The sequence below is a fragment of the Athene cunicularia genome, assembly GCF_003259725.1.
Source record: "Athene cunicularia isolate RWA chromosome 1 unlocalized genomic scaffold, athCun1 chr1_part1, whole genome shotgun sequence".
Classification (NCBI taxonomy): domain Eukaryota; kingdom Metazoa; phylum Chordata; class Aves; order Strigiformes; family Strigidae; genus Athene; species Athene cunicularia.
In genome coordinates, this window is record NW_020799091.1 from 127,971,347 (window position 1) to 127,997,888 (window position 26,542).

At 42.7% G+C, this 26,542-nt stretch overlaps 1 protein-coding gene across 1 annotated transcript; it reads right to left on the reverse strand.

Moving 5' to 3' along the window:
* Positions 1–422: 422 nt before the first annotated feature.
* On the reverse strand, positions 423–26,542 carry LOC113482024 (antigen WC1.1-like; the record flags this gene model as incomplete). The annotated part of the gene is made up of 15 exons (XM_026852209.1): positions 423–2,002; positions 7,601–7,753; positions 9,944–10,027; positions 11,026–11,121; positions 11,406–11,543; positions 11,846–11,881; positions 12,077–12,391; positions 12,475–12,537; positions 13,283–13,597; positions 19,764–20,078; positions 20,813–21,130; positions 21,349–21,660; positions 22,482–22,796; positions 24,386–24,694; positions 26,215–26,542. Coding segments are annotated over 15 exons (3,204 nt in total), but the record flags the coding sequence as incomplete, so codon positions are not given.

A 26,542-nucleotide genomic window follows, 5' to 3' on the forward strand; every position in this document is an offset into this window, starting at 1 on the left:
CTTTCCTAATCTTTCTATTAGTGAGCCAGGACAAGCAGATAGCGTGATGCAGTTAAATTACATGGATGTATGTGATCCTCTGTTTCTGTGTCTCACAGCATGCCTGTAGCATGCTTGTCAGGTCTTGCTGATGCTGCTGGAGAAGCAATCAGCAAGAATTCCTTTCTCAAAGACTTGGCTGCTGCAATGGCTTTATGTCCTCCTGTGATTCTAGGTTTAACCAGGGAGGAAGTAAACCACACTTGCCTGGAGCTAGATGTCAAGGTGGTTGCTTTCCCGTAGGATCTCTTTTAATGAAGTGCCTTGCGTTTGCTAGACTTGCCTTTCCTTTTGAATTCCCTCCTCACTACTTCCAGTCTAGCTCAGAAGGGATAAAGTTACACAGATAGAAACATCTTGTGCATCACAGAATCATAGCAGTAGAGAGTACTCTTGGGCTCTCATGATATTCCATAGGAAGCTCCAGTCAGTGCTGAGAGGGAGACAGCCAGGGAACCACAGATTTACCAGGATACCCACTGAATACAAAGAAGTATTTGGTTTATCTCAGCGCAACCTCTTCTGCTTCAGCCCTTGGCACAGGCTTATAAGGTGTTCTGATGCTGGGATAATGAGATTAGTGAGATTGGGAAGAGATGTGTTTGTCTGTGTGTCTTCTCAGCTGTTTGGGATAAACTCACTTTTTTTAAATGAATCATGATGGCTAGAACAACTGTTGTTTTTATGTGCAAATGAGAGTCTCATCTAGATTAAGGTGACTCTCAAAGATATCTCTTTTAGACACATCATTAAATTGGCATGTTCTAGACAAATTCTCAACAGCCTGTGTTTCCACTACATTTATCCTCTGATCAAAAAAATCATATCCGTGTTGAAGTTTCAGACCTTTTTCTTTTGAGATTATTAGTTGATCTGAATAAGGTTCATGAAAAATTTCTGTCACGCTCTTGAATAAATTAGCAGCTTTCTTGGGTGAATAAGGAGTGCCTACTGGAAAGGTAGATCTCAGATTTTGAGGGATAAATGAAGGCCAAGAGAGATGACAGAATGAAAGGGAGGTTTTTTGTTTCAAGACCTAAAAGAAATGTCATTAGGAGCCAAGACAACAATATTTCACCTTCTATTCCATCAACATGTGGACCTTTTCAATCTGCCTTCATATGATTAAAAGAAATTACATGACAGACACTTATAGGTATGACTACTTGCCATTTGTGGGAAGGAATTAAACTTTCTCCTACTATATAATCAGTATGACTTTGGGAGACAATAAGTCATCATGGTACAGAGGGAGAAAATAGGAGAGAAGCTTTTCCCTCCAATCAACTGTGTGATTTACTTGTACATAATTCAAATGACAAACCTGTGTGTAAAGTGAGGACAAGAATAACCTGTTACTGAGGTTCTCATTTCACAAAGCACTATCTCGAAAATTAATTCTAGTCTTCATATTCTGTGTGACAAGCAAGAATATTCAAAAGATGCAACAGAACTTTCATGATTTTCTTACAGTTCAGTCTCCATTCCTAATAATCTCCAGAAAGCTATCCCATGTATCTAGAAGCATAAATTTGAGAAGATATCTTTAAACAGTTTCTAATTAAAAAATCTCATAAGATGAAAAATTAACTCAGTAGAAAAAAAATACAATGAAAATATTTAGAAATAAAAAGCAAAACTGACAGGCAGTTGTGACAATGAGAAACAATAAAGGAAATTAAATTTTCTTAACAGTCACATTTTTATTTCTTCTAAGTATGTAATCATTTCTCTGCAAGTAAACCAAAGTAAACTAAATCCTACATGCAGGTTGTTCTGGTTCTACTAGTACCCTTTTAGCATTTTATGAACAGGGGTATATTTTCAGAGTGGTCAGTACAGCTTAGCAGTCTCTATCAGTGTGCCAGCTCTTCAATGTCATCATAGCCTGTATCTTCAAGAGCAGTGGATGAATGTCTCTCAGCTTCAAAGATCCTGTTTCCTGACACATTAGGACTCCAATCTGAAAACATGAAGGGAAGAACACTGAGATAAATACACATCCTGTATGTATTACCTTTACATGGTTGAGCAGCTGGCAGCATGGGCTGTCAGTTGTCTTTCCCAGAAATAAGAACCTTAGATACACGTGGCTGTGAAAGATGTGAGGACTGCTTGTCTCATCCTGCCCGCTGCTACATGTGCATGTATCGAAGGATCAAGCTTGCTGTTCCCAGAAAACAGGTTACTGTTCTAACTTTAAACACTTCTAATAAGGGCAATTCTTCAAAATCCCTAAATAACCCAACTCTGTTTTACTGCCCCAAGTTTTATCTGACACATTGCGAGTTTAGTAGATCTGTTGTTGTCCATCCCACAGATGTGCTCTGATCTGGCTCCTCCCAGGGCTATCACAGGAGAGTGCTCAGCCCATTGTCTGTGTTTGAAACCCACCTTGCTGACTGAGAGGTGTTGTTGCCCACAAAGGTATGAGACTTGGAGCATCTTTGGAGCATCTTGGGATTATAGACAACTTACTATGGGCTCCTTATGGAAGGAAACAAAAGCACAGAGGGAGGAGCTGTGTAGTTTGGGGAGGAACAAACATGAGAAAATAGAATGATAACAGGATAAAAGGGGCTGGTTGCATGTAAACAGGCTGTAGGCCAGTATGCCTGTTTGGCCATGCCCTGTATCTGATCAGCAACCATCTGTCATGTCTTCTTGTTAAACTCTATTACTTATCGCTTTCCTGACTAAGGGGGCTTTCCGTTCTCTTGTGTGTGTGTGTGTGTGTGTGTGTGTGTGTATGGAGGGTAAGAGGGGTCTTTGCATCTGTGGTACCAGCAACTGGAGAGACCAGAGTGGAAAGAACTCTTAAGTGCCACTAACTGGGGTGGCATCTGAGTCTTGGAGGCTTACATGCCCAGACACCAGCAGCTGGGGGAGACCAGGGGATCTAGGGCCTAGTTGCTTGGTAGACTGCATGCCTAAGCCTAACTACTGCAGGATGTATTGTGCATATGTGTCAGTATTACAGGCCCTTATCACTTGATCCTCAGCTACTGCTTTCTCTAGTGGAAGATCTCTTCCTGTTATAGTTAACATCTGTACCGTTTCAGAGGTCTCACTACTGCCTGGAAATGCCCTTGAAGCCTGGATCTAAAGATGCTTCTCCTTCAGACCACCAGATTAGCAACCCCTACTATCTTCTAAGTTTTAGAAGACAAACAACAGATGAGAGAGATTAGTATATCTTAACTATACACAGTTTTTGGAAACAGCAAGGTTTGTCAAAACAATGGAGCAGGTTTCTATGAAGTCAATGGCAAGTGAGTTTCACAAAGACACTGAAATTCATATAAGTAAGGTAGAAATGTATACAACTTCTGGCAAAATGATAGAATTAATATAATCACTAGCCATTAAAAAATATCTCTAATGTTTCTCTATTCACTTTGAGTCCTATTATTTTTTCATGTCTTCAGTATGTCAGATATATTTATCACTACCCCAAAAGGTGGAGTTCAGCTGCTGATCAGAAGTTGTTCTGCAGTTATATTACACACAGAGAGAAAGAAGAGTCTATCTTAAATTTCTTTTTGTCAATTCTTTTAAAATTAGATGGGCCTGACAACATTTAGTGCTAGGTTAAAACCTAGCTGAATCTGTCCTTCAGGCACTATCCACTGTCTTTAAGAACTCACAGAGAACAGGCTGTGAAGTCTGGGAAAACATGAACAACATATGCTTATTTAAAAATAAATGTGTGGGAGAAGAATGAAGATTAGAAGTTACAGAAAGCTCAGCTTCAGAAATATATGAGAACAAATAAACTACTTGTAAGGAGGCAAGAAAAAAAGGAGGTAGCTAACAAATAACATGGATTTCTAAAAAATAAATCACACCAGATCTTTTTTTTTTTTTAATCTGATTTTTCTTTCGGATTGTCTGAAAGGCTTTTATGAGTAGAGCAAATTGTCATTCAACTACATGACATTTTCATAAGTAAACTAGAGAAATATGGTCCATCTCAAACCTCTGTAGACTGGGTACAAATTCAGTCAAAAATTATGTTCTCAGTGTAGCTCACTGTACCAGGTAAGATTCTTTGACAGCCCTAAATACGACTAAGTATATTTATAAAGTCCTAAGATAAAGACAGATATTCTAACTTTGTTTTCCAGATGAAACCATACTATAATTCAAATGATCCTGGCAAAGTTTTGATGACCACAGAATGAAATTTAATAAGGACACTTACAGGGCAACAGATAAAGGGATAAACAATCAACTGCATAATTAAAATGATCAGTGTCTGGTGGTATGAGGTATTTTACAGAGCAGGATTTGAAGTTGCATCAGTTCAGGCACTGAACTGTCAGGAGTGTCATGCTGTTTCAAAAGAGAGAAACACCACACTAGCATGCATAATGTGTTGGTTTAAGCCCTGCTGGGACCAGAGAGCACAGTTGCAGTTGTCCCTCCCCCACCCTCAGCTGGTCGGGCTGGAAGTGAGGCACAAACCTAGGTTAAAATAAGAAGAAATTTAATACAATAGTGTGGTAAACAATCTGAACAACAACAGTGGCAATTATAGCAACAATAAACAGCAATAACAGTGAACAAGACAAAAGATATACAGAGAAATACTGCAAATGGTCACGGAGCAGCCCCCCACCACCAAAAAGCCAAAGAGAAAGTAAAATCAAAGTTTCCTGCCCCTGGACCTGAGTCAGCATGGTATGAATAACCCGGCTGGAGATCCCTTCCCCCTCTCTCTCTGCTGGGGAAACTTAACCCTATCCTAGTTGAACCAGGACACATAAACAGAAGTATATCCTATAATATGTATTAAGTGCTCCTTCTGCCCTACCTGACACTAGTAAGGTCTTAGTACCTTGCTGTACAAAAAGATAGTAAAAGTTTGGTTTTGAAACACTTTTTGAAAGATATGGACCTGCTTACATCGCCTGAGTGAAGACATACAGAATGAGCAGAGGTCTAGTCAACAAGACCTAAGTAGAAAATTGTCTAATTCAGGTTGCAGCAGTCTAGAGAAACAAAATACAAAACAGAAATGAGGGGAGATACATTAACAGTCTACAGGTACTTAAACAGATACTTAAAGGGCTGTTACAAATTCCTCTATCCCCAGGGCCACTGTAAGAAGTAACAATTTTGCAGCATTGAAGACTCAGGTTAGGCCCCAGGCAAGAATTTTACAGCTCTAAAGAAAACACAGCATGTGTATAGACTACCTGCAGAGGTGGTGGAAGCACTGCTACTGAATGTCTGTAAAAACAGAATAACAGACATCTAACCTACACTCTGTGTAGGTAGTGTTCCTTCCTGACAGGGGTTAGATAGAACCTAGGTGATCTCTTGAGGTACCCTCCTGTGGGAGGCATTGGCCTGTCAGCCTTGCACAGCCTCTGAAAAGCAGCAAGGCTTTGATGAGAAACAGGCCTTGGGAGAAAGATAAGAAACTGCTGAGTTGTGCCAAGGTGGCAGGGAAAAAAAGCAGACAGCTGCAATGCTAAACTGTGGAAAAGTCCTGAACTGTGAGAAGTTACCGCCGTGTGAACAGTGTGTGAACGAGAAGTTGATTGGTCTGCACGATTTTACTGCAGCTCCCCATAACAGTATGCCAAGAACCCAGGGTGACTCAGGATTTGGATCAGCAGGTAATACTCAAATATTTTGGGCTCAGACAGTGACACAAGGTTGACCTCTGGTAAAATGTGCCCATACCAAAGCAGAAGAATCTGTTGAGCTGACAGGCATTTTAGATACTGGTGTGGATGTGACCGTAATATCTGTGAGCAGATTGGCCATTAGCTCAGGTAATTCAAATGCTTTTCAGGGTTGGTGGTCATGCTGTAATAATTCAAAGCAAGGATCTCATTCATGTAAGGGGCCCAGAAAACTGGGTAGCAAATATTCATCCATTGATATTGGAAAACCCCTATTGCATTTTGGGGTCATGACTGTATGGCTCGATGGGGAACTCAAATTGCATCAAATTTATCTTAATCACCACTTCAGCACAACCCACCCTGAAACCCACCCTGAATCTAACCTGGAAAACAGAATCACATGTGTGGGTGGGTCAGTGGCCCTTGCCAAGGGAAAAGTCGTGCCACCTTGATGATTTAATTCAGGAACAATTAAGTGCAGGACGCATCGTACCTACCACCAGTCCCTAGAACTCTCTGATGTTTGTTATTTTAAAGAAAAGTAGTGAATGGTGACTTTTACATGATCTCTGACACATTAATGATGCCATGGAGGATAAAGGTACTTTACAACCATGAATGTCCTCCCTAACAATGATTCCCTGAAACTGGCACCTTGTAATAATTGATTAAAATGATTGATTTTTTTTTACCATTCCCTTGCATCCGGATGATGCACCTAAATTTGCCTTCTCTGTTCCCAGTATTAATGTTAGTGAACCTGCAAAACATACCACTGGATTGTTTTACTATAAGGCATAAAAAATAGTCCCACGATGTGTCAGTGGTTTGTTGCAAAGGCTTTGAGCCTTGTTAGAATGAAATCCCCCAGGCTGTTATATATCATTATATGGATGACATACTTATAGCAACAGAAACACAGGAGATCATGGAAAAGGCTCTTGCTTTAACCAAAGACTTGGTATCTCAAATGGGGTTACAAATAGCACCTAAAAAGGTACAGCGATCATCGCTGTGGCAGTACCTAGGGTCGAGAATTTATAAACAGACCATTGTTCTGCACCGGGTTAAATTTGAAATCGATGTTAAGACTTTAAATGATTTACAGAAACTGTTGGGAGCCATAAACTGGATACGGCCATTGTTGAGCCTAACTAATGATGATCTGCATGGGTTTTTTTTGATATTTTATGAAGAGATCCTTCAATTACAGCACTCAGAGTGCTTACAGAGAAAGCAAAACAATGTCTCCACCGTGTAGCTAATGCCATCTCAGACAGATAAGCATCACAAAGTGTGCCCGGCTATCCGTATCAACTGGTATCATTTAACCCTCCAGGGCAGCCCTATGCTCTGCTGTTTCAGTGGGATGAAACACTTAGTGACTCTCTTGTTATTATTGAATGGATTATTTTTGTCACACCAAATGCACAAGATCACTATTTGTCCAGAAATGTTTGCCAGCCTCTGAAGAGCAGCAAGGCTGTGATGAGAAACAGGCCTTGGGAGAAAGATAAGAAACTGCTGAGGTGTGCCAAGGCAGCAGGGAAAACAATGGACAGCTGCAACGCTAAACTGTGGAAAAGTCCTGAAGTGTGAGAAGTTGAATGAACAATGAACACATGAACTGCGTGTGAACAAGAAGGTGATTGGTCTGCACAGCGTGTGTTAGAGTGGTCTTATGCTGATAGGAGAAAAGGTTCATAACTGTTTAATTGCTGATTTGCTAATTATGAAGTAAGAGCTTTGCTGAGAGCATAAATATGTACTATTAGAAAAATAAATGGCTTTGCTTGTTATAACTCTCATAGAGTTGTGCAGGACCAATATCCTCCCGCAACACCCTGCACTTTGATTTTCTCTGAGTTCTGCATGATAACTGTAGATTATGAAAACTAACAGTGCTGCTCTTCTGGCCTCACCTGTCTGTGAATCCTTGTTTTTGTCATTTTCTTCAAGATTCCAAATGATTTCCTGTTCATTCTGCCCAGAAGGAGAAGCATCTTTAGGTCCAGGATCTTCTGTCACATCATCATAACCATCTTCAAGGGCGTTTCCAGGCAGTAGGGAGACCTCTGAAATGGTACAGGTGTTAACTATAACAGGCAGAGATCTTCCACTAGAGAAAGCAGTAGCTGAGGATCAAGTGATAAGGGCCTGTAATACTGACATTACCATGATGATAATGACAATAATAAACCAAGAATCCTCCTGTGAACTCTAAGGTACTCCAGACAACAATGGTATAGCTACAATAATTGTTATACATTGCTGTAACAAGGTGAAAATCAAAATGGAGGAGGGACATAAGGGGAAGATCTGGAGAAGGAGACAGTTAGTTACAGGGTTTAATTAGAGTAACACTTCCCATTGCATTTAATAATTGCACAACAAATTGCTCCTTGTTTATCTTTGTGCAGCACCTGCTTCCTTGTCTTTTCATTACTTTAGCCACCTTCTGTTAGATTTCTCTGAAATGATCTAGCTAAGTAGCCACCCTTGGCTGTTTGCCTATGTGGATATGTGGCTACAAACTTAGGCCACACTTTTGTGGAAAAGTATCTGCAGTTCTGCTTGTCCAGGCTGAACAGCCCCAACTCTCAGCCTTTTTTCACAGAAGTGTTTTATCCCTCTGATCATTTTCGTGGCCCTCCTCTGGACCTGCTTCAACAGATCCATGTATCCCTTCTACTGCGCACTCCAGAGCTGGATGCAGTGCTCCAGGTAGGAGTAGAGGAACAGAATCACCTCCCTCAACCTGCTGGCCACACTTCTTTTTATGCAGCCCAGGATATAACTGGATTTCTGGGCTGCAGGGGCACATTGCTGGCTCATGTCCAGTTTGTCCCCTACTAGTATTTACAAGTCCTTCTCTGCAGGGCTGCTTTTAATCCATTCATCCCCCAGCCTGTGCTGATCCTGATGATTGTCCTGAGCCAGGTGCAGAACATTACACTTGGTCTTGTTGAACTTCATGAGGTGTGCTTCATTTTGGCCCATTTCTCAGACCTCTCAAGGTCCCTTTGGATGTCACCCCTTCCCTCATGCATATCAACTACACCACTCAGCTTGGTGTCATCCACAAACTTGCTGAGGGTGCACTCAATCCCACTGTCTGTGCCATTGATAAGGACATTGAACAGTCCTGATCCCAGTACAGACCCCTGAGGGACACCACTTGTTACTGATTTGGACACTGAGCTGTTGACTGCCACTCTTTGGGTGTGGCCTATCCAGCCAGTTCCTTACTTACTACGTAGTCCATCCATCAAACTGAGTTCTGTGAGCAGCCAGCTCTCTGATCCCTCCGGGTCAGCTAGCACTCTGCTCTGTACTTAACTGGAATCCATCCCTCAAAGAATATTATTTTTCTCTGGTTTATAGTAGATACATACACACATGGACATACAAATAAGACATATATAAAATGAAAGTCAGTCAAAGCACTCCTATTTCACCTTTTACCTAGTATTCAATATTCAATCTGAATAAAAAAAAAAAAAAAAGAGATCTTATTTGGAATCATTATCTTTGTGATAAGAATTTCAAAGCCAATAAGGAAAAGATGTTAGTTTAATTTTAAATAATAAAAAACCTTAATATAAGGAAAACAACAGAAAATAAAATTAAAGACATAGCACAGCAGAGAGTCTGAGATATGCACAGCTGAGGTCCAAAACTGCTTGTGCCTTTAGCAGTTGATCTCTTGGAGACCAGTCAATAGCTAAGAGCTTTTTGATCAGCTCTAGGAATATGCAGTTCTTCTCCAAACACTTGCTCTTCCTCAGATTTTTCAAATTAAAAAACCCTCACATCTGTCAATCTGCATTTTCTTCAGATCATTCAGATTGAAATTCGGTAATCAACTCCAACCATATGCCAATGTTTTTATTTGGAGCATGTTTTTCTTCTTAGTTCTCCCCATTTATCTCAGAAATGAAGTAACACCTTACAAGCTGTTACAATTGCAATATCTGGGAGAAACTTGTCAAATTGTTGGATTCATGTGACTGGACCCTGTGAAGAGTTCAATACTACCACAAACATGTATTTTCATACAAAAGAAAAGACTAGCACTTGTATATGAGATTGTGTGACATTCTTCCACCACAAGAATTAAACAGAAATTTTCAGTTCACATCAAAACATCACTAGCAGACATGAAGTACAGCAAGAAAACAGTTTTAATCACAACAATGCTTTGGAAATTAAAAGCTACCTTGATTTTCCAAATCTTTCTTTGTAGGATCCCTATCTTCCATTACCTTGAGTTGTTCCAGGACCATTTTCTTCATCACTGTCCATGCTATAAAACTGTGCCTTTGTTTTTGACTTCTCTGAATAAGAATCTAGGCAAATAAGAAAGAATGTGATATCAGATTAAACTCTCCTTAGCTACTAAGTGCATCATGAGGAAGAATAGGCTACAGTAATACCATTCAGGTCCAATGGATTCTTGGTCAGTCAGTATTACTCCTGCAAGGTAATGGGCTTACAGTGGAATAGCCAAGAATCTCTCAGGGGCCCCATAACACCTCTCATGGCTCATGGAGGAGGCAAGCCACTAAGGGAGAAAAGTAACTGACAGAAGGATGTTGGGATTCTAGAGGGCTTTCTGCAAGAGAATGGCCATGTGAGCAATCCTGTGTGAGAACAAGACTGATAAGAGCCTCAGCCGAGCAAGAATGTGATAAGGATGTGACCCTGAATGAGGGGGGAGAAACTCGACGAAACAAACAACCCCCGGAAGGGGTTGGGACGGAAGAGAAAGTTACACAAGGCAGGAAGCCTGGCAAGGCTGATGTGGCACTCTTTATCCAATCATAAGAAGGTTTAAAGCGCGGGCTAAGTTAACTGTCCAATCTTGAGGACTTGTACTGCATGTTACTCACATGTGTGGGAGAACATGATAAAGGGCTTTCTTAGTTGTAATAATGGGCATTGCTTGATCACATTGGTCGTGTGCGTGCTCAGCTCTCCCGCAGAAGGAAGCCTACAAAGACACATAGCTGCTGGGAGGGAGATACAAATTATTCCTTTATTTGTTCCTGCTTTAAATATTTGCAGCAAGGGCCTTTTTTGTTTGGTTGGTTGGTTGGGTTTTTTTTTGTTTGTTCGTGGTTTGTTTGTTTGACCTGTACTGATCTATGCTCTATGGTTGAAGTGAGGACAGCACAAAATGAACTGTCCCTAGGAGAGGAACTGTCAGAGTCCAGTGGGCAGGGAACCCCTCTCCTCAAATCTGGGAGTTTTCAGTTTCCCAGTAGATATGGGAGCTGCAAAGTATCAGATTGGGATCTGGATCACCAGGAAGAATTTTCCCTTGACAAGAGGAAGACATGCAGACCTGAGAGGCCAGTTGTACTCTGCTTTTTTCTCATCAGGTTATAGTCAATCTCTTCATAGACAGCCTCAAAGAAGGGGTCATCAGATAGTCTGGAGTCTGAAAGTAAAAAGCAATGATCACTCACACAGTTGCTGTTCATACTCAGGCTAGGTTCATGAAAAGAAGTGACCTAAGAGGGTCTACACGGCCTGGTTGGTCCCCAGAAAGTCACCGAGAGGTGCTGATGGAGGATAAGCACTGCTGGGCTGTTTCACTGCAGATGGTACATGAAAATCTGTGTGGCAGCGCATGCCATTCATGTCAGTCACCCATCCCCCAGCCACCTAAACACTCTTCAGCCATGTCAAGGAGGCATTTCATACCAGTCCTGAGGGACCCACCTCTCTGCTGTACCCTGGCACTTTGGATCTGTCCGGCAAGAATGGCAAGGACCAGGCAAAGAAGGGCCCCCAGGATAATGCAGAGGATGACAGGTGTTGAAATTCTCTTACTGTCTGTTGCAGGGCGGTGGGGAGGAGCTGAATGGAAATGAAGAAGCAACAGGTAGAGGATGAGGTGACCCAAAGAGCTGCTCCTCTGTAGCCTGCTTCTGTGCCCATGCTAGCAGGCTGAGGCAGGTCACCTACTGCCCAGTTTTGGGTCCTGCTCAAGCAGCTAGAATTCAGCAGCTCTTGATAGTGCTACTTGGCTCTCCTTTACAAAAGGCTGCAGGAGATGCTTTCTGGTGGGCTGGAATATAGTGCTGGTTTACCTGCTATGCAGTAGCAGGGACATTAATTCCTCATTTGATGGGAGAAAGGGGGAAGAAGGAATGTTTTACCTGCTGTAGTGGTTGATGCTGTTGTTTCTGTCATACCTGTAAAAGGAAGGCAAGTCCATATTAAGGAAGAGGCAAGTGTGAAAAATAGGAAGAACATCTTCACATCACTTGTGAGTTTCCTGCAGCCAAAATTATGAAGGGGCTAGTCACTGGGATGTACAGCTGACATAATGTTCCTCCATCCACCTCCTTCAGAGATCTGTGTAATAAACTAAAGGACCAGTCACTAACCGGAGCAATCCACAGCAGCATCTTCCTTATGATCACAGTTTTTGCCAAAGAGGGGCTTGGCAGGACAGTCCCAAAGAGACAGCTCTGTTCCTTTACAGTGCACCTTCTCCAACCAGATGGGACCAGTCCCTTCCCCAAAGGCAGCTTCACTCAGAGCAGACACAGCAGATCCACAACTCAGCTGCCGGCATACAACATTAGCATCTGCCATGTCCCAGGAATCATCACAGACTGTTCCCCAAGAACCTTGGTGCCAAATCTCCACTCTGCCTGAACATCCATCTTCTCCTCCTATGACTCGTAACTTCTCCCTGTCTGCAAAACACAGAAACCTGTATTGCTGAAACAGCAGGAATGTCCATAGGGACCAATAAAGAGAAACAAAGAGATAGAGGTACCTGAACAAGTTGTAGAATTTGGACACTCAGCAAATGTAGCTGGAGATGTTGTCTCTTTTCTTCCTGCAGAATTTAAATACTGAAGTAAATAATTTGATTGTTCTCTGAAAAGAGTGAGGAAGTATAAAATGCCTGAAAATTAACCATCAAGTTAATTTTTTCCTAGAATATATATTAGCCTATTTAGTACTTGGTGGATCACTGGCTAATGCTGTGAATTAAATAATATTCCTGATGGCTGTGCTTGCTTCCTTCTTGTGTGAGGCAGCTGCAATCCCTTTCAGGAGATCTGAATGTCATCTAGAACCCACAAGTATGAAATACTGTCATAAGAGCAGGCATTAGAAATGGACCTTTAGAACTGAATTCATATACTTGTCCATGGCTATGTGCATGCATGTGGTGTACATGGACATACACACTGATACACCTCCATACACATAGAAACACATCCATGCCTCTAGACTTCTTGAGAGGTCTGATCCTAACTCAGATCTCAGAGACTGACTGTGTATCATAGACTTTTGTTTTAAAAATATGCAATGACACCATCCTATCAGGGACTACCTTGGGATTTCCACTGGGTAACTGCACTCAGTGACACTCATGTAATTCTAATTCACTCATTTACATCAAAAATACAGACAAACAAAAAAGTTTATGCCATTTGCATGAAACTAGAAGTAATATATACCAGATAACAAAGTAATCTATACCAATCAAAGTAATATATACCACATAAACAAAGTAATTACTATGTTGTCCATATATGTATGCATAGGTCCTGTACAGATGCATTTCTAATTACCGGTGCAAGAAATATGGGTCTCTTCTGCTCGGTTATCACATGACTGAGGATCCCAGGGGTCTGACTGACATTGCCAGAGAGAATTATGTTGCTTAGTACACTCAATGTGATCCAGCCATGTGGGCCCAGAACCTCTGCCATATTTGAAGTCTCTTGCGATTTCCCCGCCATCTCCACAGTTCAGGTGTTTGCATACAGTTACTGCGGTGAGCTGAGACATGCGATTGGAGCAAATGCTTCCCCATGTCCCATTGTAGAAAACTTCTAGCCGCCCAGCACAGTCATTGCCATTCACCAGCCTCAGAGCCAGGAACTCTAGAAGTGGAGACATAAAAATAGAATTAGAGGGGCCTGATTCTACTAGGAACTTGGCTGTGATGAGTGAAATCCAGAATCTGCCAACAATCCTGTTCATCACTCTGAATGAGAAAGTGCCTGAGGAACCCACTCTAAGAGTGACCAGCACTGAAAACCAAGTCACACAGTGATCCTCTCTGATTAGCCAGCATTCACCAGCATCTACGTCAACCAACAACAGTGATGGCCACACCCCTCAGTTGGAGGCATATTTCTTTGTATGTTGAAGGGTAGGTGTCATGTGCTGCTCTGATTCGTTGAAGTTTTTGGTGTGCAGTGACTTGTTTACAGTAATTTCAGAGCCAGCTGGAATGGCTCCCATGCAGAAGTGCAGAAGCACAGGGCACCCATACAGCCTCAGGTGACTGTTGTAGCCAATATGTTTCACCCCTCACCTGTGTGAAACACCTATTTAAGAAGTGTTTGAGCATACATCCATTATACACTCTATTTTACCACCATCACAGTCATAAAATGCATGCATTATAAACTCTACCCTTAGACCCAGACAGTAGGTATTGATGTTGTAACAATGTTCACATATAGTCAATAAAATGCTACCTCTTATTCTGGGAAACACATTATAGGAGTTGTACCAATCTCAACATATATTTATTACAAGATTCAGACCTTGTACCTGCAAAACACATGAACAAGAACGTAGTTTATGAAGTAAAGTAAGATTACTCTATTTACTTTATGTAAAGGCACACATTTAATTGTTCTTTTTCCAAAGACCAACCAGTAAGTAAACCCTGATCTTCAAAAAATAGAGGCCACTCTCTTAAGGGATTTCAACTGCTGCAGGCTTCCCAGTCCAAGCATCCTCAGGGCTGGCTGGTACTTTATCACCAAAAGGAGCTCAGGCTTTCTTTTGGGCTGCATCAGTTTAAGTAAACCATTGCACAGCTCTACTTTTCCAGCTGCTTGGTGATGTACCCATTCTACTAATTCTTGAATGGTCATATTTTTTGACATGACTTATGTTGTCTGATTCCTGCCTAAGTGGCATTCCATGGTGTGAACAGATAGGTCCTTCTAGGGTGCTACTTGTGTTTTCTGTCTGAGTGGGGAAAGCTTCTAGCCACCCTCGTGATGTTCTGCTGTTATGAGACCATAGTGTCTACTGGTGTTGCTGGGGAGGAAGGAGTTGGTCTATATAATCCACTTGCCAGGCATCTCCAAGCAGTCATTTCTCTCACTGTGCATACTGTTTCATCATTCACACTGTATGTTTTGTTATTGCACATCACAGTGCCTAATTGCTTGCATTATGTCTTTCCCAAGGCAAGCCCAAGCAGCCTTCTTTGTCCTTGATCCCTTGATGCTTAGCAGTTTCCCAGTCTCATTTATCTAAAAATAGTTTTCCTTTATTCTCCCATCCCAAATCTCTACTGACAGGTTGAGCCAACTGATCAGCTTGGTTGCTGTGTTTGTCCTCTTAAATTGCCTTTTTTGGGATATATGCATTATTCACATGACATGCTAACTAGGTCTTTCTTCAAGCAGCTGTTGTACTACTTTCATACTTCTGCTCAAAACATTTTTCATCACTGCTGCCAGTTACAACAATTTCATTCTTCAAGCTATTTTCTTACCACATTATTCACCATCCAGGAGTCTGTATACCTGGGTCTGTTGATGCTCCTGTGTATGTTCCAAGGCTATTTCCAAGGCCTTTCAAACTTCTTTCACGTCTCCTTCCACATGGCAGTTTCTCCTCTAGAGGGGTTCCAAGGGTTCGCACCTCCTGTTTCCTGCTGTGCTTTTATGGGATCCATCAGTAAATTAACTCTGTTGTTTATTTTCAGTACTTAACTCATCATATTATAGGGCTTTAACAGCCAAAGGTGTTTGGTCTTCCTCATACTTTACTGGCCATTGACTTAGTAAATTCAACTAATCCTCGTCTGGAGTTTGAACCAATAGGTGCAGATTGGCAAAGGGCCAGTAGCCATTTTTTGCTGTGTAGCTCCTCCCTCTGTGGTTTTGAATCCTTAAATCTAAAATTCAGGACAGCTAGTCTAGGCCATAACCACAGTGGCACTCAGACACCCTCTGCATATGCAGCTAGGTCTTCTTTTCTAGAAGGGAGTAATTATTTTCTGCTTCTTTGTGGATCTTACACCAGACTGACGACAGTGTCTGTCATTTCTTGAGATGCTCAGTGCCAAACACTCCATATGATGCTTTTCTTTCCTGCATGCATATATAATACTTTTTTTTGCATTGCTACCTACCCATATTGGTCCTAATGCCATGCTGTGGACTATCCCTTGCTTATCAGCTCCAGAGCTTGCTGATGTTCCTCTTCCCACTCAAAATGTGACGTCTTTCAGGTCACTTGATATGTGGATTTGGTCAATTGGCTACTACCAGGGATGTTGCTTACATCAAAATTCAGTAATGTCCAATAAAGCCCAGGTTCTTGTTTATTGTGTGGAGGTCCATGGTGCTTATCCAAGCCATTTGGTCAGCTGGCATGTATTTGTATACATTTTGCATGCCTAAAACCTGTATATCAGGGGGTCATTTATAGTTTGGAGTGTTTAATGCCAAATCTAGCACTGAAAAAAGTAATGATTACCTATAGACCTTTACTTAGTACTTCTGGAGTTGTTCAATATATCATCAAGGTAGAGGAAAGCTCTTTGTAATTCTGTTGCTTTAAATTTTGCTGGATGATGCCATGGCAAATAGCAAGGTCTGTGTTTCCACCCTTGGGACAGCTGGTTCCAGATGTACTACACACCACTCCAGGTGAAGACAAACTGAGGTCTTGCTTCTTTGGCCAATGGGATTGAAAAAAGGCATTTGCAATATTTGTTATAGCATACTAGGTATATTCTTTAGCTTCTAGCTTATACAAGAGCTGCAACGTGCCTGGAACTGTAAGAGCTAATGGGTGTGTGATTTCATGCAGAGCCCTAAAGTCTATTGTAAGCCATCATTCTCCAGCAGACCTCCATACTGGACAAACAGGACTGTTTTAAGATGACTCTGTGTGTAAGACCACCCCTTGTTTTTCCAGGAAAACAGTTATTTGGGGGATTATATTCATGGCCCCTTGGTCAGTTTGATATTGCTTTCAGCAAATTACCTGGATTGACAAGGGACTGATATCTGGGTCTGTTAAGCAAATTCAGCATTGTTTGAGTGATTAGAGAGTCCTGGGGAGTCTCATAGCTGGTTCTCATCTGTGCAAGCTACACTGCCTATTCTAAGAGCCTTTCTGTCCCATCCATGCATCTCTGGTCGTCAAGAAAGTTAATGTCAAGGATGACAGGGGCAGTAGGGCCAGTGGCAGCAAGTAAGATGTACCAAACCAATCTATACAAGCTTAGGTTCCCTTCCTCCAGAGCTGTGCATGCTTCTCCTCCAAGAACTATTTATTTATCACGGCTACACAGAGAGGACAATAAGATTTATTGAGCACCACTATCATTAGGTATAGACTAGTTGAGGCTGCTTTATCTGGACAGTCTAATAACTCTGGTTAACCCCACTGATGCAGTAAGTCCAACTGAGTTGTTAGGGCAATAGGTGGTCCAGAAGTGGAGGTAGGAGAATGGAATAGTTTAAATAAGCTCTCTCCTGTGCTCATAGTGCTTGGTCAATGAAGGGCTTTTCCTCCCAGTGTCTCATACTGTCTCCCTTTTCTTTCAGATGCATCCTTGAGTCTCAGTATGTAGGAGGGGGACATGTAGAATTCTCATTCGCTCTTTAGGTTTTTCCTGAGGTTAACCATACTGCTGGATCCTTGGTATTATCCTCATCTGTGCTTATAAGCTTGCACTCTTCTGGCATCCTCACTCCAGAATGGTATACATAGGCCACTCCTTGATCAACAGCACACTGCACCAGGTGCTACCCAGAGGGGCATTAGTAACTGTGCCCAGCCTTTGAAGATTTCAAACCCTAACATTAGTGATCACAAGCTTTTCAGGGTCCATGTCCCTTTGCCTTAACAATACTCGAGTAGTCTTAGACTGGCTCTTAGGAAGTATTTCTTTGCAGAAGGGGTTGCTGGGCGTTGGAATGGGCTGCCCAGGGCAGGGGGGGAGTCCCCATCCCTGGAGGGGTTGAAGAGTCAGGTTGACCCAGCGCTGAGGGATCTGGTGGAGTTGGGAACGGTCAGTGTGAGGTTAATGGTTGGACTGGATGGTCTTCAAGGTCTTTTCCAACCTAGACGATTCTGTGATTCTGTTAAACTGCAGTTGATTATCCCCTTCTTCCTAGTCCTTTCAAAGGGGTATTTTGTTTGTAGGATCAGCACAGTTAGGCACTGCTCAACATATCTCTCCATAAACTGATGCCAAAGCCCTCCTACATTGTACAGTACCGTCTTTACAAGTGGCTTATGCCCCAAACTCCCCAGAGTCCTCTGCTCTGGTGCCCAGCAATGTCATAGCCCCTGCAGAGGCCTCTTTTTCTGCTCCCTGAATACTGTAAGTTTCTCCAAATTTCTCCATTCATTTACACTCAGAGTACTCTAAGACCCATTGAGTGGATAGTCTGGGGACCAGCATACTCTTTTCTGTAGGTCTCCTTAACTACTGTAACTAGGGTTGCCTGAAAGGACTAATTTTTTAATTCATTATGACCCCCTAGTTTCCCCTCCCAAGGTGTCAGAGCCCCCCTCCAGGTCAATTAGTCTAAGCTGTAGGTGCTCCCACAAGCAGCCTGAAGCTTGCAATTTGACCAGTTCAGTGCTACTAGCTGCTAACTTCTGACCAGAATTGTCCCTTTTGTGCTGAACACTAGTTAACACCATTTTACTGGACCATTACTCTGACAGAGACCATTGACTAGATTCCCCAGCTCTACTAAGCTGTTCCAGTGCCTCTTGAAGCCCTGCTGCGAGTACATGGTAGGCTCTGTGTACCCCACAGTAAAGTAACACACCCCTCTTCTGGGGTTTCACAGGCAACATAACCCCTTTGCATCTCATGGGCTATTCTTGGACACAAAAATATCCAGACTCCAGGCCACTACAGTTCTTCCCAATCATCTTCCCTTCCAACAAGGTCTGTCAGACTCTCCATTCTTCCATTTTTACACATAGATTGTACCCTTCCCCACACTTCCCCTGTCCCAACAATGGGTGTACCATTTACATGACAGAACAAGACAAATTTTGAATAACAGAATCAAAGTCCCAGGGCATGACCGATACTAGTGTTGCCAGTGTCTCCCACACTTACTGTCTGCTATCATAGGCAAAACAGTTGCGACTTGGGAAATTTAACCTAATTTTATTTTTTGAAGTTAACAGAATCTTAATTATTGTTTGAGTAATGAGGGAAAAAAGAAAACATTGACAATTAAAAAATCACTTAGGGAAACACCTTTGATCCACTCCATTAATCCTAATTTCCTTTGTTTTCTCTCTCAATTCCTTCAATGAGGGTGGCAGTGCAGGAAGTTGTAGTTTTTTCTGCTGTTCCTTGCTTCTTAATAATTTTCCTTTGCTCCAGCATGGATGCTACACAGGCTGCAGTCCCTTCAGGGATTTTATTTGCTCCATTGTGGACTCTCCAAAGGCTGCAGTCCCTTCAGCAGTATGTCTGTTCCAGTGTGGCTTATCCAGAGGCCACAGCCCTGTCACAGACACAGAAAGTGTGTCTCCAGCCATGTCCCCAGCAGTGTCTTTTTCCACTTCTCCTTCATTTCTCCTCTCTCTTGCAGTTGCCACTCTGTCTTAAATACACATGAGCAGAGCCACCATAGGCTCCACTTTGCTTTGGTGCACAGAGGGTTTTTTCCACTGGTTTCAGAGCCAGCTGTAACTGACTGTAACGATCACATCACAGTTGATGACCTAGTCCCACACAAGAAACACCCACAGCCCCTTGCTGAGGAAATCTTTACAGGAACTCTTCAATTTACCCCCTAAATATCCCACCCCACCACACACTTTTTGTGTGTGTGTATGTTAATGCAAAATAAGGACTTCTGTAGACCCTTTGCATCTTGGTGGGACCAAGGGCATGTTCTGACCAGCTACACTTGTAGTCAAGAGAGCAATAGGCTGTCCAAGCAAGTCTCGACTATTCTCTTCTTCCCCTTCATGTAAGCCTCCCCTTTCAACCCACAGGCTCAGAAAATGATTTCCTGAACACACCTGAGCACAGGACTCCGGCATCCTCTTTGTGTTGGCAGTTGTGCTGGCCCCATGCCCTAGAGGGACATGCCCAGAGATCAGATTCAGCCCCGGTGCAGTTCACATCATCCAGCCAGATCTGTCCTGAGCCTTCACCATAATGAGCAGAGACAACTGCCTTGATGGCGTGTCCACATCCCAGCTGTCTGCAAACAACATTAGCATCTGATAGATCCCAGTTATCATCACAGATGGTACCCCAGATGCCATCGTGATAAAGTTCTACTCTCCCAGCACAGCGCATTGTTCCATTCACCAGCCTGATCTGTCTGCTACCTGCAGGAAGAAAACCCAGCTGTCAACATACGATATAACAATAATGCACAGGTCAGCATAATGGCTGTGTGTTTAAAACACTTCTAAGGCATCACATTCTTGTTATAATCCAGTTCTTCTGTTATGGTTTCTTGGGCAGAACTACTGTGATGCTAAAACTGCATAAAGGGAAAGGCATGCTCTTGCATCAGGTAAATGTTTGAATAATTCCTGTGAGATGTTGCAAGCAAGAAGGAGTGTGTAGTCATACTAAGTATATACAGACATCACCTTATCTTAGAAAGCTGGAGAAGCTATTTTCTGTCTAAACTCAGTTAGACAGAGCAGAGACAGAAACAGTGTCTGTTACAGATGGGTTACAAAAAAAAGAGAAGAGCAGAAACAGTTTAATTTAGAAAGGTTGCAGGTATCTATAAATAGGGAAATGTCACAAAATAAAACCTATTTAATTCCCAAGTGAAAAAATGTATAGCAGTCATGGCCAAATTAGTGTTCTTATAGCTTCTGTTCTATTATTTCTTTTTGATTCTGTGAGATAAATTCTTTAAGAAATTCCTGTGAAGAAAGCATTATGGAAATTACCTCCTGAACTATCATTTGTCCCTTAGAGTATACAACCAGGTGGGTATCACAAGCTCAGACCCATGGCTGTTTAAGATCTGGTGAGACCACAGCACAAGGTGGGCTAGAGGCAACCCCATGAAGCATTGTGTACCTTTAGGACAGTAACTCACCTGAGCAAATCACACCAACGTCTTCAGCAACTCCCATTGGCACCATCTGAGAATAGGAGGTCTTACAGAGCATCAGCTGAGTCTCATTCCCACCACACTGGACACTTCTTAAGCCAACAGGACCCATGCCTCGCTCAGATCTTGGAAGGTAATAGGCTTTCCTGGCAATTCCACACTGGAGCTGTCTGCATATCACATGAGCATCCTTAATGTCCCAGTCATCATCCAGGACTCTACTCCACATGCCGTGGAGTAAGATCTCCACTTGCCCTTCACAGCGGTTCTCACCACCTGAGAGTCTGAGTGATTCAGCAAGACCTGGGCTCAATAGAGTTGGAAAATGTATTGAATATCATGTAGTAGAGAGATGGAAGACAAATTTCTACGTTGGTAAAAAAAGAATTCTCACCACTGGTTGAGGAGACAGCCTTCATGCAGGGGAGAGGGAGGCTGACATACTTACTTGTCAGAGTGAGATCACCCACGCTGCTTTAGTCTGAAGTTGCAGTACCTATAAAAAGCTATTCCTGACTTACCTGAGCACATAACAGTGGCTGCTTCTCTGGCTGAACAGGTTGGATTGCCCAAAGTCATCTGAGCACAATCCCACAGGCAGGACTCTGACCCTTCACAGTGAAAAGCATCTCTCCATACAGACCCATTCCCATCCACAAAATGATCTCCTGTCTGGATTGACTTTGCATAGCCACAGTTCAGCTGATGACAAAGAACATTGGCAGCTTGTAAATTCCAGTGGGAGCGGCAGAGTCTTCCCCACATGTGTCCATGGCGGATCTCCACTCTGCCAGAGCATGCAGTGCCATTCACCAACCTGCCCCCTGGGCACCCTAAGAGAAAGTCAGTACTGAGATGTCATGTTCATAACTGCTCATGGGCACAACCTGGGAGTGACTGGGAAATGGGAATGAGTTTTCTTTATCATTCAGTAGTAAATATGACTTCAGTGGGCCACTGGAACTTCCATAGTCATAACTACACTTCAGTCCACCTTATTTTACTGAGAATGACTAGAATTCAGGACCTGTTCACCTTTGCAATTTTTAAATTCAGGGCCTCAGGGCACTAGGTTTCAGGGCTCTGGATGAACCAGTAGACCTTAATTGTTCTGACCAGCCTTACCTAGGGTCTCCAGCTATGCACCCACAGACTACTGATCCAAGGCCTCACTTAAACCTAGACCAGACCTTCAGTCCTTGCCTCAATTATGTGACTGGTGTAACTGTCTCCAGTCTTGTCTCCTGCTACTCCTGACTGTAATCTCCAGCTGGACTCTACATTTGATTGATTGCTTTGCCTTGTCTGGGACTGTCCATAGACCTTGTTATCAGTACCTTCCTCTGTCCTTTGTGCAGATGCTTTGAACTGTGCCTTGGTGAGTAAGGACACTGCCTGTGTTGTTCTGACCCTTTGCCTCCCGCTCATCCTACCTTGTGGAGCAGCCCTGTTCTTGCTGTTCCCTGACATTAGGAGCATTTCACAGAGAGCAGCCTTGTGGTACAGGTGAAGTGCAGCCTCAACTCCTGGAAATGCCTGTAGCAGCAGACAAATATGCAGCTTGGCTCCACAGACATGCTCTGGATTTTGGGTCCATTTTTTTCCTCAGAGAAGGAGATTTTCAGTTCTCCTCTTAGACCTTTCTGCTGCTCACCTGAACATATTACACGAGCATCTTTTCCAGCAGGGCATTCATCATGACCTAGCTCACTGACAGGACAGTCTCTCAGGTGTGAGCCATTCTTCTTGCAGCTGAATGTGCCATTCCAGACAGATCCATTTCCTTTCCCAAGTGATTGTCCACCTGGTATCAGTAGGGCAACTCCACAGTCCAGCTGCTGGCATAAGGCATTGGCAGCTGGCAAGTCCCACAGGTAGTCACACAGGGTTCCCCATGTGCCTCCATGAAGAAGCTCTACTCTCCCTGAACATGTGGTGATGCCATTTGCCAGCCTGTACCCACCATAGCCTGCAGGAAGAATAAAAGAACTTAGCAGTTACTTTTTTTTTTTTTTTTTTTATATGCTATTGAATTGAAAATTGTAAGAAAGTTATATCTGTAAGGAACTAGATGCAAGGGACTAGCACTCACTATGTCTCAGGTTACTGGGAAGCATGTTAGACCAGGATGCTCATAAGCCAGCTCTGAAAAAAAAAAAAGTCTTTATTGCCATGTTGTAGCCTGCACTACAAAACTCTTTTCAGCCTCTTCTCCTCTCCTCTGTTCTGCTCTCTCCTTCCCACAATATTCAAACAATTCTGCAGCTGCCTTGCAACATTCTTTCTTGTAGAGGCCATTCCAGCATAGCCTTGCATTTGGAGCATGTGAGAAACTCAGAGTAGGAGTTACCAGTAGCAGTCTCTCCCAGTAGCTGGTTATCTCACATTACCTGGCAAGCAGCAACTGTAGTGTGCAATTCTCAGTTTTCATCCATGCCACAGCATACGGGTCTGAGCACAACAGCCCATGCCCATCAGTGTATTTTCAGTAGTTTAACTGTGGCATGGGTAGGACTATGATGTCCTGCTGCCAGCCCCATGAAGTCCCTCTGTCTTCTCACACTGTTACTTCTTACCCTTGCCTGTTTCTTGACTTGTACTCCCCCTAATGAGGCCTGGGTTTCTTCTCTGAGCTGTGACTCTTGCAAGATGGAGGCAGGAGCCAAGACCTGTCAGTTACTGACACCTTAACTGGGCTGTTCGGCTGCCACAGCTCCCCAGTCAGAGCTCTAGATTGCTGTGACTAGTGGGACAGTGTCCAAGGCAGTTTTGAAAGAACTGCAGTCCTTTTCAGGCTTGTTTGGTGACAGGCTGTTGCCAGCAGCTCTGCCCCATGTTCAATTTACCCCTTTTGATTTGTGCCCTCAGGAAAAAAAATTGTATTTGCTAGGTCTAAACATCACTTCTGTAGTGGGTAGCAATAAATTAGCTGTATTTAGAGCCACCAGCAGCCATGACTGTGTGGTGTTCTTAAATAATGTTACCTGGCAGTCACAACTAAAGTCATCCAGGCCTCTGACAGCTTTCTCTCTCTCACTCTCTCTTTTTTTTTTTTTTTTTTTTTTTTTTTTTTTTAATTTGTAACTTTTGTCTTCTTTGACCTTTTCAAGGGATGGTACCCCTCCCAGTTTTATAACCCAAGTACCAGGGATTAACATATTCTCTGTCAGCATAGAAAATAAATTCATTTCTCCATGTTCCTGTTTGTCTGCTCTGGCCATCTCTCCTTATATGTATATGAGAAAGACATGGAAGGAATCCTCAGTGCTCTTGAGTGTATATCTCTAGTAGCATAAAAGAAATTACAGCCCTTTTGAGATCTGCATCCCTAGTGCAGAAGTGAAGTGGTTAGAATAGCCCATGTTAAATGCAGACTCTCAGTAGAGTGAATGAAAGATTGTGGGACTTCTCTCTGGCCTTCCATGGGTGGCTCAGGGCATGATAGGTGAAGCACCCAAGAACCCTGAGCATCACAGAAATATGCGGAGGCTGTGGCTTGACAGAAAGAAGACATATATAGGACATACATAAATTGCATCCATCAGTCCAAAATCTCACCTGAACATACAACAGTGGCATCATGAGAGCATGTCTTACTACTGTGCTGCATCCTGGGACAGTGTGCAAGGTGAGTCTCATTCCCTACACAGTGAAACTCTTCTTGCCAGATCAGTTCATGTCTGTCTTCGAAGTGAGTTCCTCTCAAGATATCCACAGCTTGGCCACATTCTAACTCATTGCATATAACAGAGGCAGTTTTGAAATCAATGTGTGAAAAACAGACTGTAGCCCAAGTTTCTTCTTGCTTTACTTTCAGATGTCCTGAGCAGGCAGTGTTTCCTCCAGTCAGACGTAGTCCAGAGAAACCTGGAAAAAAAACCCAAAACCCCAAGAAATCCAACATCAAGGGTCGGTTGTACTGATCTAATTTAATAACTCCCATACCTTCATGGGTAAGACACATGTCACTCCTCTGAGGACCAATGGCACTTTTAAATAACCATTGTGTCAATTCCTGTATGCCACTGACAAGAGAGTAGTGTGTGGGAATGCTTGTGTCTTACTGTGTGAAAATACTAAATCCTTGGGAAGCTACAGAAGGAAGGAAGATATAAACATCTGTCAAATGCTTGAGAAGCAGCAATCCCCAAATAAATAAATAAATAAATAAATAACCGTTTACTAGATTGTGCCTTCAAGAATTCATTATTCAAATGAATGGGAAGCTGAAGCACCCCAGAAGAAGGAAACAGGAAAAGTTGCACCCATCATCAGAAAAGACAAAAAAGACAGTCTGGAGATCTGTAGGCTGCCCAGCCTCACTTTGGTATCTGGGAAAAACATGGAGTGAGTCCTCCTGGAACACATTTCTGGGCACAAGAAGGTGAATGGGAAGTGTCAGAATGGATGATCTTACTACTTTTTCTGATAGAAGTGACTGGATTTGTGGATGAGGGGAGACCAGCATGTGTTACCTCACATTCAGCAAGGCCTTTGACATTGTCTTGCACAATATTCTTTTGTCCAAACTAGGATGGGTGGGTGGACAACTAGATGGTTAAAGAGCTGATTGGATGGTCAGGCTCAGAGAGTAGTGATTAGTGGGTTGTACTCTACCAGGAGGCTGGCAACAAGTGGAATACCACTTGTTGGGTCTTTCCTAGGAACTGTGCTGTTCAGCATCTTTATCAACAACCTGAAGGAGGTGATGGAGTGCACTCTTACCAGTTTCAGGAGTAGGGGGAGATAACCCCAAGGGCAGAACACCAATTTAGAGGAAACTACACAGGCTGGATTAATGGGCTGACAGGAACCTTATAAAAATCAAAAAAAGACAAATGTAAAGTCCTGAAGCTGGGAAGGAAAAACCTCTTGCAATGGTACTTTATCTAAAGAGCAAAATCAAGTACATCCTGAAGATGAAGGCAGCCAAACAGACATTGGATTTGTTTCCCATTGCAGACTGTCCTATTTTAGCTTACATGAAGATCTGGAGAAGAATGACAGTTTTATGGCATAACACAGCATTTTCTTGCTTCTCCATCTGTCTACATATGATTTTTTAGCCCCTATTTGTGGTCAAAAACAAGTTTAGTACTGCTCTCCTTTTGCCTGGGAGAGCTGTGGTAGAAACAAATAGTGTTTCTTTTTCTGTTCTATTTCAATTACTGTGTCCACTTCCATTCTATGTCATTGCTATGCCCAGGCAAATGACACATACACTTGTAGTCAGCAGAAGACTTCATGCTGGTGCAACTTGTTTTGGCTGAGAGGAGGCCATGGAGAAAGTGTTACCTCTGTGCAGTACTTGACTTTATCCAGAAGGACAAAGTTTAATCTCAGCCTCATAGCATTTTTGTATTATACAAGGATGGATGACTTCTTACCTGAGCAGATAACTCCAGTATCAAAGTAATGAGGGCAGGTAAAAGCACCCCATCCTGGATGTGAGCAGTTCCAGAGAGTGGATTCATCACCACGGCAATTAACTCGATACAACCACGTTGGTCCAGATCCTTCTCCAAAAGGAGCTCGATTAAGGGCCTGAATGGCAGATCCACATCGTAGTTGCTTACAAACAACCTCTGCATCTTCCATGGTCCAGTCACCATCACACACTGTTCCCCACTGCTCCTCATGTTTTATTTCCACTCTCCCAGAGCAGGGTCCAGTTCCATTTGACAGCCTCAATTCATCAGCACCTTCATACACAGA